The 17,067-nt window shown below is 26.5% G+C and overlaps 1 protein-coding gene across 1 annotated transcript in view; it reads left to right on the forward strand.

Moving 5' to 3' along the window:
* Positions 1 to 17,067, forward strand: part of LOC100210880 (protein DD3-3) — an 86,671-nt gene that overhangs the window by 20,537 nt on the left and 49,067 nt on the right. Inside the window, exons 4-9 of the mRNA XM_065818261.1 lie at positions 2,655 to 2,711; positions 6,202 to 6,283; positions 11,270 to 11,386; positions 14,537 to 14,716; positions 15,395 to 15,650; positions 16,150 to 16,333. Of these exons, the coding sequence (XP_065674333.1) occupies positions 2,655 to 2,711; positions 6,202 to 6,283; positions 11,270 to 11,386; positions 14,537 to 14,716; positions 15,395 to 15,650; positions 16,150 to 16,333 (876 nt within the window). The remainder of the gene's footprint in view (positions 1 to 2,654; positions 2,712 to 6,201; positions 6,284 to 11,269; positions 11,387 to 14,536; positions 14,717 to 15,394; positions 15,651 to 16,149; positions 16,334 to 17,067) is intronic.

Here is a 17,067-nt window from a genome sequence, read left to right on the forward strand (position 1 = left end):
GCTGTTGTATTTTATATACAAAGTATATAAAATACATATATTTACATATAACTATACATCATGCTCAACTTCATAAGAAAGAAAGCAAAATGACTTAGATATCAGTTTACCATTTGATTTATAGTATATAATAATAGAATGTAGTGTACATTTTGGTTTATTCCTTTAGTAACTTTGCACCTCATCCTGAACAATAAATTGAAAGTTCTCTGCAAAGTCACCCAATATTATACACTCATTGTGATTTAAAAAATCTTTACAGCCTTTGAGGTACTTGGCCTGACTTTTAGCTATAAATGAATAAGATCTAAGTTTATCTATTTTATTGCATATAAAGTCAATAACATCTTCAATATTGATTTTTTGATTGATCAGTGTAGTTCTATCAGTACCTTCCCATTGATTAATTGTTATTTCCTTATCACTGTTGTCAAATTTTCCTGTTAAGAATTCTTTTAAAGCCAGGACACATAGTAGATATCGATGTAACATGCATTCTAGATTATCCCAATTGTAAACAATCATTCCCATTAAATCTCTATAATCTTTGTCAATTTTTAGAGTATCAGTTAACAACTTAACATTCTGATGTTAGATACAGACACAAACACTGTGAGTGCCAGGCGAGTTTGTGGTTACACACCATCTTGGGCAAAGGCTACAAAACATTGAAAATCCAACATTTAAATTAGAGTGTTCAGATTTAAATACTACATGAAGTTTTTTAGATTAATCAAAATACTCCCATCATCAAATATTAGTCTTTTTTGCATGTGTTGCCTGTACCCTATACTGACAAATTTTTTTTTCCAGGCATCATTTGTGTTTACTCGTCACTTTGATAAAAGCTATGAACTATTAATGGTTTCATAGATTAATGGTTTCATAGGAAAGCAACTTTCCTTTTTTTAATGATGGTTTATACAAAATTCCATGTTTTTTTTAGCTTTTCTAGCCTTTCGTATAAGGTAACCTTATGTACCCTTATGAACAACTAGTGCATAATTTCCACCCAGGTACAACAGGAATATCTTAATTATTTAACATTTATTAATTAGTTAAGTAAATATAAAAATTCTGCAAAGTAACAGGAAACTAGTATTTACAACATGAAATCAGAAGCAAAAATATAATAATGAGAAGCAAATATATAATATATAAAAAGGTTTTATCTATGAAAGAAAAAAATATGTCTTTTATAAATAAAGCCTTTTACAAAAAATGTCTTTTATAAATGCATTTGGATTACAGCCTAGTAAAGTTTCTATACTTAAAAAAAATGTTGGTCTTTTACAAAAAAAATTAGCTTCAATAAATAAAATATTTTTTCTAATTATTGCTCCATAAGGCCACCAAAGTTTTCAATTTTGGAAAAATATTTAATTTGGAAAATATAACTAATTTTATAATTAATATAATTTATTTATTTTTTGGAAGGGGGAGGGGATTGAGGCCTAATTGCCCCCTCCCCATACTTTGAGCCTTTAACAACAAAAAAGTATTAACAAAAAAAATGCTGAGTCAGCATAAATAAGAAAATTGAATCCTGAATATCTCAAGAACCATAAGGGAGGTTCCAAATTTCAGATTTTTTTAATTTTCATAAACCTTATAACATAAAAAAATTAGCAAAATCCAAAACATGCGATGAAATGAGCCTGCTGATTTGACATGGAATTACCCTGATGGAACATTGCTTTGCAGATCACAAGTATTTGTAAAAGATATATATACAGTTAGGTGGCGGGTATGGTTTTTTATGCTTAATATTTTTGGGTTACTTTTGGTATGATTTAAGTTTAAAGAGAATTTGACTCATTCATAGATAGAGCACGGCCTCCTAAGCAATGAGCTATGTAATTGTGTCAGTCCTGTTAATTAACCCTAAATCATAACATTTTTGAAGAGTAGAGATAGTGTTCCTTTTAATGCTTTTGTTGCACATTGTCAAGGCCGCACAAGGGCTCCTTGTGCGGCCTTGACAATGTGCAACAAAAGCATTAAAAGGAACACTATCTCTACTCTTCAAAAGAAATTATGTCACACTTTCTAACTTACACTTTGCTTTATCAAATTGGTTATCCAGAGTAGAGTTAAACCCAAATATGAGCTCTGGGTTAAACCATTTTTTTTAAATATCTGTAGCTTTTTTCATACATTTTTTTTCATTTTTTGTATCTTTAAGTTTTGCATTTGCATTACAGTTCTCATATCTTCTTAGAAACAGCATATATTTTATAATCAATTTTGAAGATGTTTTTCAGTCAATCTGATTAACCAATCAAAAGTTGTAGCAAATCGTGTTTACCATTTTTTTACCCAAAACCTTAGTTTTCAAGTCAAAAATTGAAACCTAAATATAATTTATTTTTGTGCATTATGTTTATTTAAAGTCTTAACTTATAGTTCATTTAGGCGAAACATTTATAGTAAGTAGTTGAAAAATGATCTGACCTAAAATAAAAAATAAAAATTTTGACCTGGTTACTCCATCAAAAGAGTTCTAGTGTCTGAATACCAGTAATAGAGCTCTAGAACAAGTGCACATTAATATGTCTTTTAAAACATGTTTTATTTAATTTTAAATAAGTCATTATAATAGTAGTTGAAATTATATATGTTTTATAGAGATGTGGAAATATTTTTTTTCTTAGTACGATACCAGAAAATCAGGGGAAGTGTACAAATATGGACTGTAATTCTGATTTAAGGTATGTAATTTGTATACATTTGTTAAATGGGAAAAATGATGTCAATAATCAAAATACTATTAGTACTAGTTAATTATATAAGCATTGCTTATATAATCAATTAATATTAAGATTATCGTTAACATTTTTTTTGCTTTTGATGGTGGTTTCAAATTATTAGTATTAGTATCTATATTTTGTATATAAAAAGTGTAAATAAAGATGCTATAGTAATAAAGTACAAATAAAAGAAATATAAGAGAGATTTTCTATAAGAATTAAGAAAGTTGTATAAATAATTTTTTTATCTTTATATTTCAACCATTACAAGGAAATTTGAAAATAGGCTATAAATTTACAGAACTAGGTTAGGTGCCAAACATTTAGTTATGATTGACTAGTAATCAATTCATTAATGAGTAATGGATGAAAATCTTAAAACATAAAAGCAAAGCAAAATGATGACTTAAATTTTAACAGTTTTTTCTGAAAAAGAAGAAAAATCAAAGAACAATGATAAAAAAATTTTTTTCTTTATTATAATAAAAGTTTTTCATATCTAGATAACAGGCTTGTGGAGCCGAATGTTTTTTTATAGCTCAGTTCCGGCTCCTAAGAATGTCCGGCTTGGCTCAGGCTCTCGTACTTTATGAACAAAAATCGCAAGTTTTGAAATATTTTTTTTGATCACATTTGCCAACCCAAATCCAAACCAATTACAGCAATTAATTTTTAACCAACTTTTATGATTACAAGTTTGCAGAGTTGTTAGTCCTTATCCTTGGCCTTGGCCTTACCTTAAGGCCAAAAATTAGGACCTTGGCCTCGGCCTTGAAACTTTTGGTCTTAGCCTTGATTTTGGTCTTGAAATTTTTGGCCTTGGCCTTGATTGTTTTGGCTTTAGCCTTCAAAAAAAAATACCAGAATAAAAAAGTTAAAAGTTTTCATTCTTTATTTTTATGTATTTTTGTTTTCAGCTTTCATATATATCTACAAGTATATTTTCTTATTGACTTCGTTGAATTCTGCGCATTACCTTGATCTAATTTGACAACATGTGGTTTTATTGTCATAGCACTTGCTATCTACAGTTTGCGTAGGCCTTGGCATTGAAACTCTTATTCCTAACCTTGGCCTTGTAACATGTGGCCTTGGCCTTGTCCTTAATCTTGTAACTTTTGACCTTGGTCTTGGCCTTGTGACATGTGGTCTTGGCCTTTGCCTTAGCCTTGCTACTTTTGACCTTGTTAACAACTCTGCAAGTATATTGTATTATTATCACTACTTTACTACTGGACATTACATTTGAAAGTAAAAATGTCTTGGATAAATATATATATTTTTTGATTTATTATTTACCAAAAAGTAGAGTTTTAGTTCTAATATTAGATTTAATTCTACTCAGTGGACACGGAAACTAAAAAAGACATCTTTTGAATGTTCAAAAGACATCCAAAACATTCAAAAGGCGTTTAAAATGCTCCAAAGATGTTTAAAAGACGTCTTTGTACGCCCCGTGTCCACTGGGTAAAATTGTTAAATTCAAAGCGATGAAAAATTCCAAAAAAAAATTTTATTTTCGATATTTATTATCAATATTTATTTTAATCTAATGATCTTGAAGATTGTAAAAATTCTTTTTTTTTTTTAGTATTTTTAATTGTTTCAAATAAATAAGCTAGCATTTATGCTAATCGACGGCATCAACTTCTGCACAGTGTCTTTGGCAATTTTTTTTCCTACTAATGTCCACTCTCTAATCTTTAGCATTACTTATTGTTTTGTCACTCTTTTGCAAATATTCTTTGCAAACTCCCCAAAATTTCTTAATGGGATGGAACTGTAGGCAGATTGGCGGAATCAAGCTTTTTGGTATGATTTTGATATGTCTCTCGAATTTTACCACTCTACGGTCTTTTAAAAATAATGAAAAGAAGCAAGATCAGGCCAGAACCAGCAGGGGACATCGTGACTGTGATAAAATGGCAAAAGTCTAGCTTGCAAACAGTCCTTGATGTAAAATTTAAAATTGATGAGAAAAATTTTGACTCGTTTGTTGATGTTTTTAATTAATACTATCATTACTTCGTGTATTTACCCAAAAAATATAATTTTAAAATGTGTTAGTGACAAGTTTTAAAAAGATGTTCATTGTTCTGAATTTAATAATTGCACGCTTTAGTATAATTTTGAAGATGAATAACCTTTAATCATTATATCGCGCATCAAATATTTAACAGCATAATATCAGTATATAAATATAATATATTATAAAGCAATACATGTAATACTGTAGGAATGTTTCCATATATAATTTCCTTTTTTTTTTTTTTTTTTTCAATAAAGCACATTAAGAAATGCTATTAAAGTATAGTATTTTGTTGAGTACAAAATCGTTAAAATATTAATTTTTATTATGTTTTGGCAAGACTGTAGCTGTTAGAAAAAATATTAAAAAAAAATAGAAATTTAATAAATAATTCATTGAACAAATTAGTTAAACAATAAATGAATAAAGTTTGTTTACAGTAAAAAAACATACATTCTATTCCTTTAAAAAACATGAGAGCCGAAAGCTGCTTGATTTTTGCAACTCCGGCTCCACCAAAAAACAGCAACTCCGGCTTGGCTCTACAAGCCTACTAGACAATACATGCCTAAACTTTCAGATTGTGTATGTAATGAATCCCTTATTTTAATTTTTTTATTTTTGTATGATGTCAAATTTTGAGCTTAGCTAAGTATGCGGAAAAAAACAACAACTTCAAACTATCATTAATTAATTTTTTTTAAAAACTTTTTGTTTGCTATTAACATCTGCTATTGTCACTTTTACTTATTTTGTTAGATGTCAGTTAGCAATGTTTTTTAATGTACCTGTAGTTTGAAAACTAACAGATCATTATTGTTTGTTTTTATTTTTGTTTTTAGTTCAGCATGTTACAGGATTGTGAAAATTAGTTTCATCAGTTTTTTTCTCTATGTTTTTGTTATTTTACGTTTTCTTCGACTTAACTATGATTTAAAAGATAAATAAATAAAAGTAAATTAATATAATTATAAAAATAGATAAATATAATTAAGTAAATAAAAGTAAATAAACAAAGATATTTGTTGCACCAAGAAAAATATTTAAAAAATTAACTTTGCTTCAATATAATTCAATACAAGAAACACTTTATGGCTTGGCAACTCACCAAATCCAAATTTTTTTTTAGCAATAAAATTATGCTTACCACCACCATCCTTCAGATTTAGTTTTAAAGTACATATATTTAAAACATGTGTGAGACTGGTAGATTTCATGCTAAATTATGTGCAGAATGTCATAGCAGTTCAAGAAATATACATAAAGTATTAGAGTATGGTTTTTTATTATATTAGAGTAAGAAACCTAACAAATTCTGGTTTTTACATGTTTTTAATTTTGACCTAATTAATTTTCACAATACTGTACAAAAGAAATACTCTTAAAATTTAATTTGTATATCGTTAATATTTTTTTTACAAGGTATGGAATGAATGAAGACTATGACCATTACATGAATTGCATATATACATCGAGAAATAAAGGACTTTTCACAGCAGATCAAGTAAGATTTTATTTAATGAAAACATGAATGTTTTTATTTATTTTGTATTATACTGTGTGATTTTTAAAAATCATCATCGTTATTATGTAGTGTATTTAATTTTAAACATTTATTTTTAAGGATTTTTAAACATGCTTCTAAAGAGTTTTAAAATTTACTTCTAAGAATATTTAAACATTTACTTCAAAGTGATTTAAAAAAATATTCTTCAAAAGATTTTTAAAAATCTACTTACTCCAAAAGATTGTTAGAGGTGCTCATAAAAAATTACAACTTTTTCAAAATTATATTTAAAAGCTCTAATACTAAATTTATTTTTTATTTTTATTTTAATGTTAAAAAAAAATTACTTTAAAGAATTAGATAAAAGCAAAAAATTGTTTGTAACCATTAGGATGGGTGGATTAAATAATTTTTTTCACTAACATTTAAAAGGTGTTGCTTGATATAGTGGTTGGGGATAACTGAACCACTACATCAAATAACATCTTTTAAAATAATGTTAGAGAAAAAAAAAATAAATGTATAAACTTTTTAAATGAAATTATTTTTCATTTAAAAAGTTTATACATTTCCCTAGTATTTCCAAAAAAAGTTCATTAAAAGTAGGCCAACCTCTCAAATGTTGTTTGAAAGTCGGCCGACCTGGCTCCCAATCTTTCAAAAAATGCCTAATTAAATAAGATTTTTTAAGACTATTTTTTTGTTAAAGTTCTTATAAATTAATTTTATTAACAAACTTAGTGAAACTAGCTGTCCAGACCCGTAAAATATGGGTTTTTGGTCAGTCTATTCTACACCGAACATTTCTATACTTATTCAGGCCTTGTGATGAAGCGGGAGTGATTGCTCCGCGCACATGAAACAAGCCCGTAAACGACCTGCCGGGCGCCACAAATAGCGCTCGCTAGTTTTGGTGCGAGAGTAAAAAATTATGCTTGTCTGAAGAACTTGCGAGGGAGAAAATTATAAGTGAATTTTATAGAAAATATTTTGAGTAAAATTTTTTTGCTGAAGTCAAAATATGTTTAAACAGAGTTTGCATGTTGTTAAATAAAGAAGTTATATTTGTAATAAAATACGTCATGCATAATTTATGCATTACTTGCTTCATTTTAATTTATGCAGTATAAGTTCAAATTCAAAATGATTTATTTAAAAGCTAAATCCAGCATGTTTTTTTTTAAAATTCCTGTTGAACTTTATCATATTATCCGCTTAGTTGTACCCTGGTTAAGTCAAACCATTCGCTAACTGGTAAATTTTTTTAGGGTCTGTTTGATGAAAAACTTTGCTTTCACTTTATGAAATAAAATATCAAAACTTGAATGTTAAGAAATTAAATATCTAGCATAATGTTTATAAATATCTAGCGTAATGTTTATAAATACCTTATAAATAATTATCTAGTGTGAAAAGTTTATCCAAACTATAACTTAACTTAAAGCATCGCTTTCGTACAGGTTCAATCACATTCTATTAATTAATGACTATTATATTTTAAATTCAAAAACATTAAAACGTTGGAATATCAAGTATTATTTTTCAAATTTAATTTAATATAAAACTAAATATTTTCACTGGTATCTTCAAATCTGTTAAGCGTATATTTAAGTCTATTTATTAAAAAAGTTAAAGCTAAATGCAACCTAAAATTTAAAAAATAAAGTTTCAATAAACAAAACAGCAAATATATTTGTTATATAACTTTGAATTAAAACTTTTTAGAAGCATGCTCACAAACAACAAAAGAAAAAAATGTTACGTCACTAGTTTCAAAAATGCATTTCTCAAAATATATGTCAGTATATAAGTTATTTATATATTATATTTGTATAAATATATATACCTACACTAATATATATTAAGTCTATTATAGATTTATTTAGTTTATAATCAAGTATATAAAATTCACTTGATAATTTTTAAATGACGCATTCAGTTTAAATTAGAAAGCAGTTTTCTATTTTGTACAAACAATGAAGTCATTACTGCTAACAGATAGAATGGAATGTTTACTATTTTCAAAATGTTTCGTCTCAATGAGAATAGAAAATTCAAATTAAAAAATTAAAACTTGATTGATTTTGTAAAAATGTATGATTCTTTTGCTTTATTGTTTTTTTAAGTTTTCACACATTTTTTGTAAATAAAAGAAATATATCTTTTTTTTCTTTATTTATTTTTTAATATTGTTTAGTAAGCGGTAGAAAAACTATCCATATTGTTTACCTTTTTTTTATAATAGTTTATAACATAATTATTTATAATTAAATGAGAAATCTCTATTAATGGGTGATGCAGAAGTTATCAGACAAATCCTAATTTCATTATTTGAGCATAATAATTAGTTTTTGTGGTTTTATGCGTAGGCATAAATGTTTTATAAAATATAAACTTTATTATTTTAAACACAGTTATTTAAAATGAGGTTAAATGCAGCTGAACAAGAATCTTTTCGAAAGCGACTAAAAATGTTTTTTGTAAATAAACCTAATATAAAAAAAAAAAAATCGTAAATTATTTTGAAAAGGAAGGATTTGCTCGAAGTACAATATATGATAACCTAAAAAGACTTGAAACTGTTCAATTGTTTTCTGATAGAAAGCACCCTGGTCGTCCGACATCCTGGACTAGAGAAAAGAAAGCCGAATTAACGAGACTTGTCAACAATCGAAAAGGGGTCAGTCAGAGAAAAATAGGTATTAAATTCGGTGTAAATCAATCGACAATTGGTCGTCAGTTAAAAAAAATGAATATTAAATATAGAAAACGTGAAAAGACTCCAAAATACACTATAGAACAACAAATAAAGGCAAAGAAAAGAAGCAGGAAACTCTATAACACAAAATCGCTTCTAGTCATCAATGACGAAAAATACTTTTGTTTTGCAGGGGACAACATGCCTGGAAATTCAGGATACTATACAAACAACAAAAAGACATGCCCAGAAAGTGTTCGTTTTATAGGAAAAGAAAAATTTCCAAAAAAATTATTAATGTGGATAGCCATATCTGACCGTGGTATGTCCGAGCCATTGTTTCGCACTTCCAAGGCTGTAGCGATCAATTCATCAATCTATATTAATGAATGTTTAGAAAAACGACCTCTTCCATTTATTCACAAGTATCATGGAGACTTTAACTATTTATTTTGCCCAGATTTAGCAAGTTCTCATTATTCTAAAGATTCTCGAAATTGGATGGACCAATATGTCTATTACGTTGATAAAGAATCCAGTCCCCCAAATGTGCCTCAAGCACAACCAAGTGAAAATTTTTGGGGACATTTGCCACAGAAGATTTACAAGGGAGATTGGCAAGCTTCAACAGAGCAAGTTTTGATTGATCGCATTAAACTAAAACTACAAGAAATTGATTTAAACTTTTTATAGTCGCATATGAAAGGCGTCAGAGCAAAATTGAGATCAATTGCAGATGGTGGTGTTTTTTCATATAAAAAATAATATACTTTTATTAAAAGATAAATGCTTTATTTTAAAAAAGTATAATAGTAGTTTGTTTTTTTATTTATAAATAAGTTATTGACGTTTTTATTTTGTCCGATAACTTCCGCATCACCCGTTAAATTTAAAAAAAGTTTATAACATTATTAACTTTAGAAAATTTTAAACGCTTTAGTAGTCGTTGTGTGAACCACTATTTATCAGCGGTTCGGATTTTAGTACCCAAAGCGAGTATTCTAAATAATATTTAGAATACTTCTATAAAAAAAACGGGTACAGACTTATAAATTGGTTTCTTTATAAGTTTTTATTAGGTTTTTATTAAATTTTTTTGAGACCATCCACATTTCATTATGATCCTCACCCCGTTAATTAATTTTGAAAAAAATAAGAGTTTAAATGTAAAATCTTTTTTTGTGTAAGAAAAAAAGTTGTCTCTTTAATTTATGTTAAGCGCGAAGACTTAACTAATTACCGAAGCACATTAATATCATAAATATCTCTATCGTGGCATGAGTGCAAAATACATCTACCGCTGTTTTGATGTTAATTGAAGTTTTAAGCTTTTTCAAAAACTCTCTCTCTTTTGTTTGTTATAGTACTTTTTACTTGAAAACTGCGCAATGCAATTTTCAAGTAAAAGTAAAACTGTAAAACTTTATATAATTTTTGATATTACATAATTTGAAGTTTACATAAGTTAGATATTGCATACACTTTCAATCACATTTTCTCATTAAAAAAAAGTGCTCCAAAAATTTTGAAACTGTAGAAAACGTTCTTGTTATTAACTTGACGTTAATCACTGCCGTAAGTTCTGTGCAAACACGCACGAATGAGTAATGGCAGCAGCATTAAATTCAATATTAAAATATTTAGTTTAAAGTATTTATGCATAAAAATTAATACTATCATGATTCAGTACATGATGAAGCAGTTTTTTGTGAATGTTTCAATTTTAATTTTTAATTTCAAAGTTAATTCTGGTCAATCTCATTTGATCCGCAGGAATTATTAGTAAAATTTCATAATAATGAATACAAATATGTTTGCAAAACAGAAAGTTAAAATTAATAAATGTTAAAGTTCTATTTCTGATTGGTGGAGATTTGGCATAAAACAGTTTCTTGCTTTAAGAACTCAAACAAATGCTCTTACCGCTGCACCCAACTTTTAACAAAATGAAGAAAAAAGAAGTGTACAATAAATTCAAAATAAAAATTGAGTTATTAATAACCTTCCTTGTGCATTATTTAACTTTATAACTATAAATGCGTTTAGTGTTAAGTATATAAAGGTTAGGTACAAATTTATTTGGTTGTTTGAATAATTTAATTATATACTTTTCCATTTTTTTCATTTCAGCTGATTAATGTTAACCAGCAAATTTTTGAGTAATTTTTTTGAATGCTGTATTTATTGTTAATTTTATTTTTGTAAGAATCAAAATGATTCTTAAGTAAACTCTTAAGAATCATTTGTGCTAAATAAAATTATATTTTATTCTTCTAAATGCAAAGAATTTAGCCGGAGTCTCAGCCCGTTACACTCGCCAAAATCCTCAAGGCACACGCAGAGGTTATGAATGCCCTGAAGAACGAGATTATTATCCTTATTGGAGACCCACACCTTGGAAGGTTTTTCATAGAATAATGTTTTTAATTTTATTTTTAAGTTAGTTTTTAAAATTTTACACTAGTTTTTCAATTATTTTTGTCATATTTTTAGAAATTTTATCTTAATTTCTGAAACTGTATTCCTCAATATATTCTTGAAGTGCAGAGAGACTTTAAAAGTGTGCAGAAAAAATACTTAAAAAATATGTTCTAAGTAATTTCAAACTTAAAATAATACTTCTCTATGTTGAAAATTTGTAATATTTGAAATATTTCATTCTATCTACTCCTCCACCCCCCCCCCCCCCACTCGTCATAACTCTTTAGCAACAAGTTCCGTCTGATTCGTCACAGAAACACTTTTCCCTCCCAAATTACATTAATATGGAATAAAGATCACATTGTGCTTCAGTGTCTAGCATCCATGTCACACACCACATCCTACAGTTGTATAATGTCATCTCTACTTTAAAAAAATTGTTCATTTTATAATTTTTATTTTGTAAATAACATAAACTCCTATTTTTAAAATTATATATATAGTAGATCAAAGTATAATATAATATAATAAGTTATAGCAACATATAAAGGTATAATGTAATACATAAAGGTAAAATATATATAAAGGCATAAAATATTTGAAGATATATAATATATTTGGCTCTTAAAACAACATTTTCTGAAAATGACTGCTCTGAACCCCTAAATGTATTCTATATTAAAATAATACTGGGATTTTTTGGGGTAGCTCAAGTCTCTTAAACATCAGATGAACCCCTATTATTAACAAAAAAAAAAAGTTATTTAAAATTATATCATGTTGGGTCTCAAAAGAAGCAAAATTTTATAAAAAATTTTAAAAATAATTATTATTTTATACAAAAAAATATTTTTTTAGATTTCACTGCCTAGAAAATTACAAAATTTTTTTTTACCTGTTTTTTATAAAATAATAGTTATATATAAAAGTTAATATAAAGTTTTTATAAAGTTTTGCTTCTTTTGAGACTAAACATGATATAGGGGCCTGTCTAACGTTTAAGAGTCTTGAGCTACCTCTAAAAAAAATTTTTTTTCAAAAATATTTCAATTCCAGTATTATTTTATCATATAGAACACATTTAGGGGTTTAGAGCAATCATTTTCAAAAAATGTTGTTTTAAGAGCTACCCTAATGTATATTTAATAACAGGAGATAAGTTATCAAACAAATTTTGATTTAATTTTTCTTGTTAATTAAATAAGGTGGCAAACAAACGTGGTTTAATGTATATGCATAAAAATCTATAAATTATTTATTTTATTATTTAAAACAAATTTATTAAAAATGAGGTTGAATGCAGCAGAACAAGTATTTTTTCATCATTCTGTGTTGATGAATATTGAGAAACACAACTGTTTTCATTCATTCACACATATCATATCAACTTTTACTTTGACTAGATTTTCTTATTACTCTCTTAATTAGTTCTCTAAATTCGATGTACAAAAGTCAATTATATTGATAAAGAATCCAACCAATCAAATGTATTTCAAGCACAATAAATTAAAAACTTTTGAGGGCATTTGGCCCAAAAGGTTTCCTAGGGATATTGGCTAGCTTCATCAAAAATGTCTTGATTGATTGCATCAAATTAAATTAAATTAATTTATTTTGATTTTTTACAGTTAAGTATGAAAGGTGTCAAAATTGAGATCTATTGCAGATAATGGAGATCTGTTGCAGATGGAGATCTATTGCAGATGATGGAATTTTTTTTAATAAATAATTGATTTTTATTTACAAATAAATACTTTAATTTAGAAAAAAATTCAAATATTTTTTTCTCTATTTGTTAATAAGGTATTAAAATTTTTATTTTGTCTGATAACTTATGCATTATCTGTTATATGAAGATATAATAAATTTAAGTGTAAGTATTGTAGTTGTAAAATATAAACAAGACTAAATAACACTTATTTAAGAAATGACTACAATGCTGTTCCTTAAAGTGTAAAGTACTAATATGCCATTCCTTAAAGTGTAAAGTACTATCTACTATGCTATTCTACTGTTCCTTAAAGTGAACGACTTAAAGCAGGAGAGGTGAATGTTGTAGAATCTAAAAATTGCATAAATGAGCCCATAAAATCACAAAGCTGTTTGTTAATTGAAAAGGTCTGATCAAAAACTTCTATCACAAATTTTTGATGCTGTTTCTGTACTGATACCTGCTACAGTTCCTAATGATACTCGTACTGATTGGTGGAAATGGTAATAAAGTAATTACTACTTTTTCTGTATTTTTCTTTTTCTCTGTTTTCCTATATTCTCTCAAATTTATAAATAACATCAACTTTCTACTTGAAGGTTCATTTCAAGTGGAAAATAAGGAATAAACTTTATTATGAGTTGGTAGCAATGCCCCTAACAGTCACCTTATAGTAACTAAGGACAGTGCTAGAGACTCTGATATTCCTTCTAAACATGAGCCTTAAAATATTTTTTATCATTTTCAAAGTTTGTTGCTTAAAGGTAGACATCCATAGATGAAATTCCATCATGAAAAAAAAAATCAAATTTTTATATTTTAGATCATTCTTTATATCCCTATCACCTTTTTAAATTGTACTCATTTTACGCAAAAAGTATATTATTCTGACAACACAAATTAACAAATAACCTCTATTTTAATAATTCCATACTTTTTTTTCTTCTCAGATGATTCTTTTTAAATTATTCTTTAATAATCTTTTATGTCATCTCAGATCACTACTGAGTTCTCATGAAAGCCATACATTCTATTTATTACAAAGTTTTGCCTACTCTAGTTGTCAAAATTGAGACTCTCTTTTTTTGCCATTAGGTACATCTTTTTTCTACAAATACCGTAGTTATTATAGATTGTGTTTAAGTGTTACTATGATTGCTGTTTTGACAGAAAGCTTAGAAAGCTTGCTCTTGTTGGAAGTGAGTTTTTTAAAAACAAAGTTAAAATGAATTTTATTGGGGTCAAAGTTTTTTAATTTGACCTATAAAATGATGATTTTTTTTTTGTCAATATCTAACTTGTTTTTGATAAAAACTGTTAGAAACCCTGTATATCAAACCATAATGCATTTAATTTTATTAACTTATACTATAAATTTACTATAAATACTACCAATTTTATTAACTTTTACTATAAATAGGATATCGCTGTTATGACTAATGATGTTTCGCAGTGTACTAGATATCAGCAGGAGAGTGAGAATGTTAAATCAAGATTTGTGTGTGTTCCACCAGCTGGTTATATGGATGCTCTTATTTTAAATAAAGTAGGTGGAAATCCAGCAAATAACTATTTAGGAATAACTCAAGAAGCTTGCGAGGTTAGTTTAAAAATGTGAGGTTAATTTAAAAGTACCCATGTCCAACTTGTTTCTTAACACAACAACCTTGTTTGTCAAAGTTTGTGTTTCAATAATAGTAAGCAACCCCGTAATACAAGTTATTAGTAAATTAATCATTTGTAACAATTCAAGCTATTATGTTATCTAAAAAGTTTAATATAATTCAAATTTATCTATATATCTATATCTATATATATATATATCTATCTATCTATCTATCTATATATATATATATATATATATATATATATATATATATATATATATATATATATATATATATATATATATATATATATATATATATATATATATATATATATATATATATATTTATATATAATAGTAATAATGATAATAATAATACTAAATAATTGCTATAAAATTTATTGAAATATTAATTTGAATTATTGTTAGATGTATTTTTGTTTAGTATTTTATTGAGTTTATTCAAATTATTGACAATTAATTTAATCAAATATTTTTTAGTTATTGTTACTTTCAATAACAAAAAAAGTTACAAATTATAGATTAGATATTTAAATAAATACTATTAATAAATATTTAATATTTAAATAAGTAGTCTCAACAAAAAAGTAATATAGTTTTTGTACAGAAGTTATTAAATATTAGTATGAATGCTAGTATTGTACTTAGAAACTGGAATGGCCTAAGAATTCTGGAAACAAAGCAAACTGGACTGAAATTCCAAGTCGGAATCTAAATCCTCCTGAATGTGTTTCGTCACCTCGATCTCGAGATAATCATAATGGAAATGGACTAGGAGGGTTTCCTACCACTTACAACTGGACGATTCCAAGTGATATTAATGAGAACTGTGTTCTGCGTCTTCGATATAACATTTCTACTGGTGACTATCCATTAGATGCAAACTCATCGAACAATAATAATGGTTAGTAATTTTATAATAATGGTTAGTTATTTCATAACAATGGTTAGTTATTTCATAATAATGGTTAGTTATTTCATAATAATGGTTAGTGATTTCATAATAATGGTTAGTTATTTCATAACAATGGTTAGTTATTTCATAATAATGGTTAGTGATTTCATAATAATGGTTAGTTATTTCATAACAATGATTAGTTATTTCATAGTAATGGTTAGTAATTTCATAATAGTGGTTAGTAATTTTGTAAAATGGTTAGTAGTTTTATAATAATGGTTAGTTATATTATAATAATGGTTAATAATTTTGTAATTGTTAGTTGTTTTGTAATAATTGACAACTGATTGACAATTAATCAGAGTTATACCAAAAATCGAAAGTTTTTTTGTTTCTCTTTTTTTTATAAGATAATTAAGTTTGATTGTTATAATAGTTTTTTTAATTTTTTTAATTTAATAAAATTGTTTTGTAATTATTCTGTATAAATAACCATTTTCTTTAGCTAACAAAATCAAGGTGGGTCCTTTGGTTGGACTTTCAGACACTGAAGCCACAAATAGAGGATATCTTTTTAACAACAATCCTGTGGTTCAACCGTTAAAAACAACAAATGCTAATTTAGGTTCCCGGTTACAACTGAGGCTAGCTATTAATACTGCTCAATATGGTAGAACATTTCAAGACAGGTATTTTTTTACTATAAAATTTGTATATTTCTTGGTATTTTATTTATGAAGTAATTACTTATCAACATAAAAATATTAAAAACAACTCAAAAAATCTATTGAAATTCTTTCTCAATTTCACTTATGAAAAGTTTATATCTTTTTAAAAAATCTTTTAACTAATTAAAAGTGTTAAATCGAATCATTTGATATATGGTCACAATAAAATTCCATTGAAAAATCTAACTGTAAGCAGCAAATTTATAACTAACTGTAAGCAGCAAATTTATAACTAACTGTAAGCAGCAAATTTATAACTAACTGTAAGCAGCAAATTGATAACTAACTGTAAGCAGCAATAAAAGATAAACAACATGCTAAGCAAAATTATTGAATTGAAATCAAGCTTTTATTGAATTCTTTTTTTATATATTTATAATAATATACTTTTTAATTTATTATTCAATATATTTTTATAATGTAAATTATTAAATGCTTGATTATTAAATTAAGCTATTAATAGAGACTATTAAAATAAACTATTGATAAATGAGCGGATATCTTGGAGTTCCTAGAAAGTTTCTCCAAACTGAATTTCCAGCAAATATGTGATTGTTTGCAGCAATGTCTTGATCTACAACAACAAAAATTACTAGTTTATGAAAATATCCACGTAATTTATCAATGCAAGTAATTTTTCTAATACTGCCCATGAGATTGCAGAATGATGGTTTCTTTCTAACCCATAGTTTAAA

Source organism: Hydra vulgaris, chromosome 14 (genome assembly GCF_038396675.1).
Source record: "Hydra vulgaris chromosome 14, alternate assembly HydraT2T_AEP".
In the NCBI taxonomy this organism is placed as follows: domain Eukaryota; kingdom Metazoa; phylum Cnidaria; class Hydrozoa; order Anthoathecata; family Hydridae; genus Hydra; species Hydra vulgaris.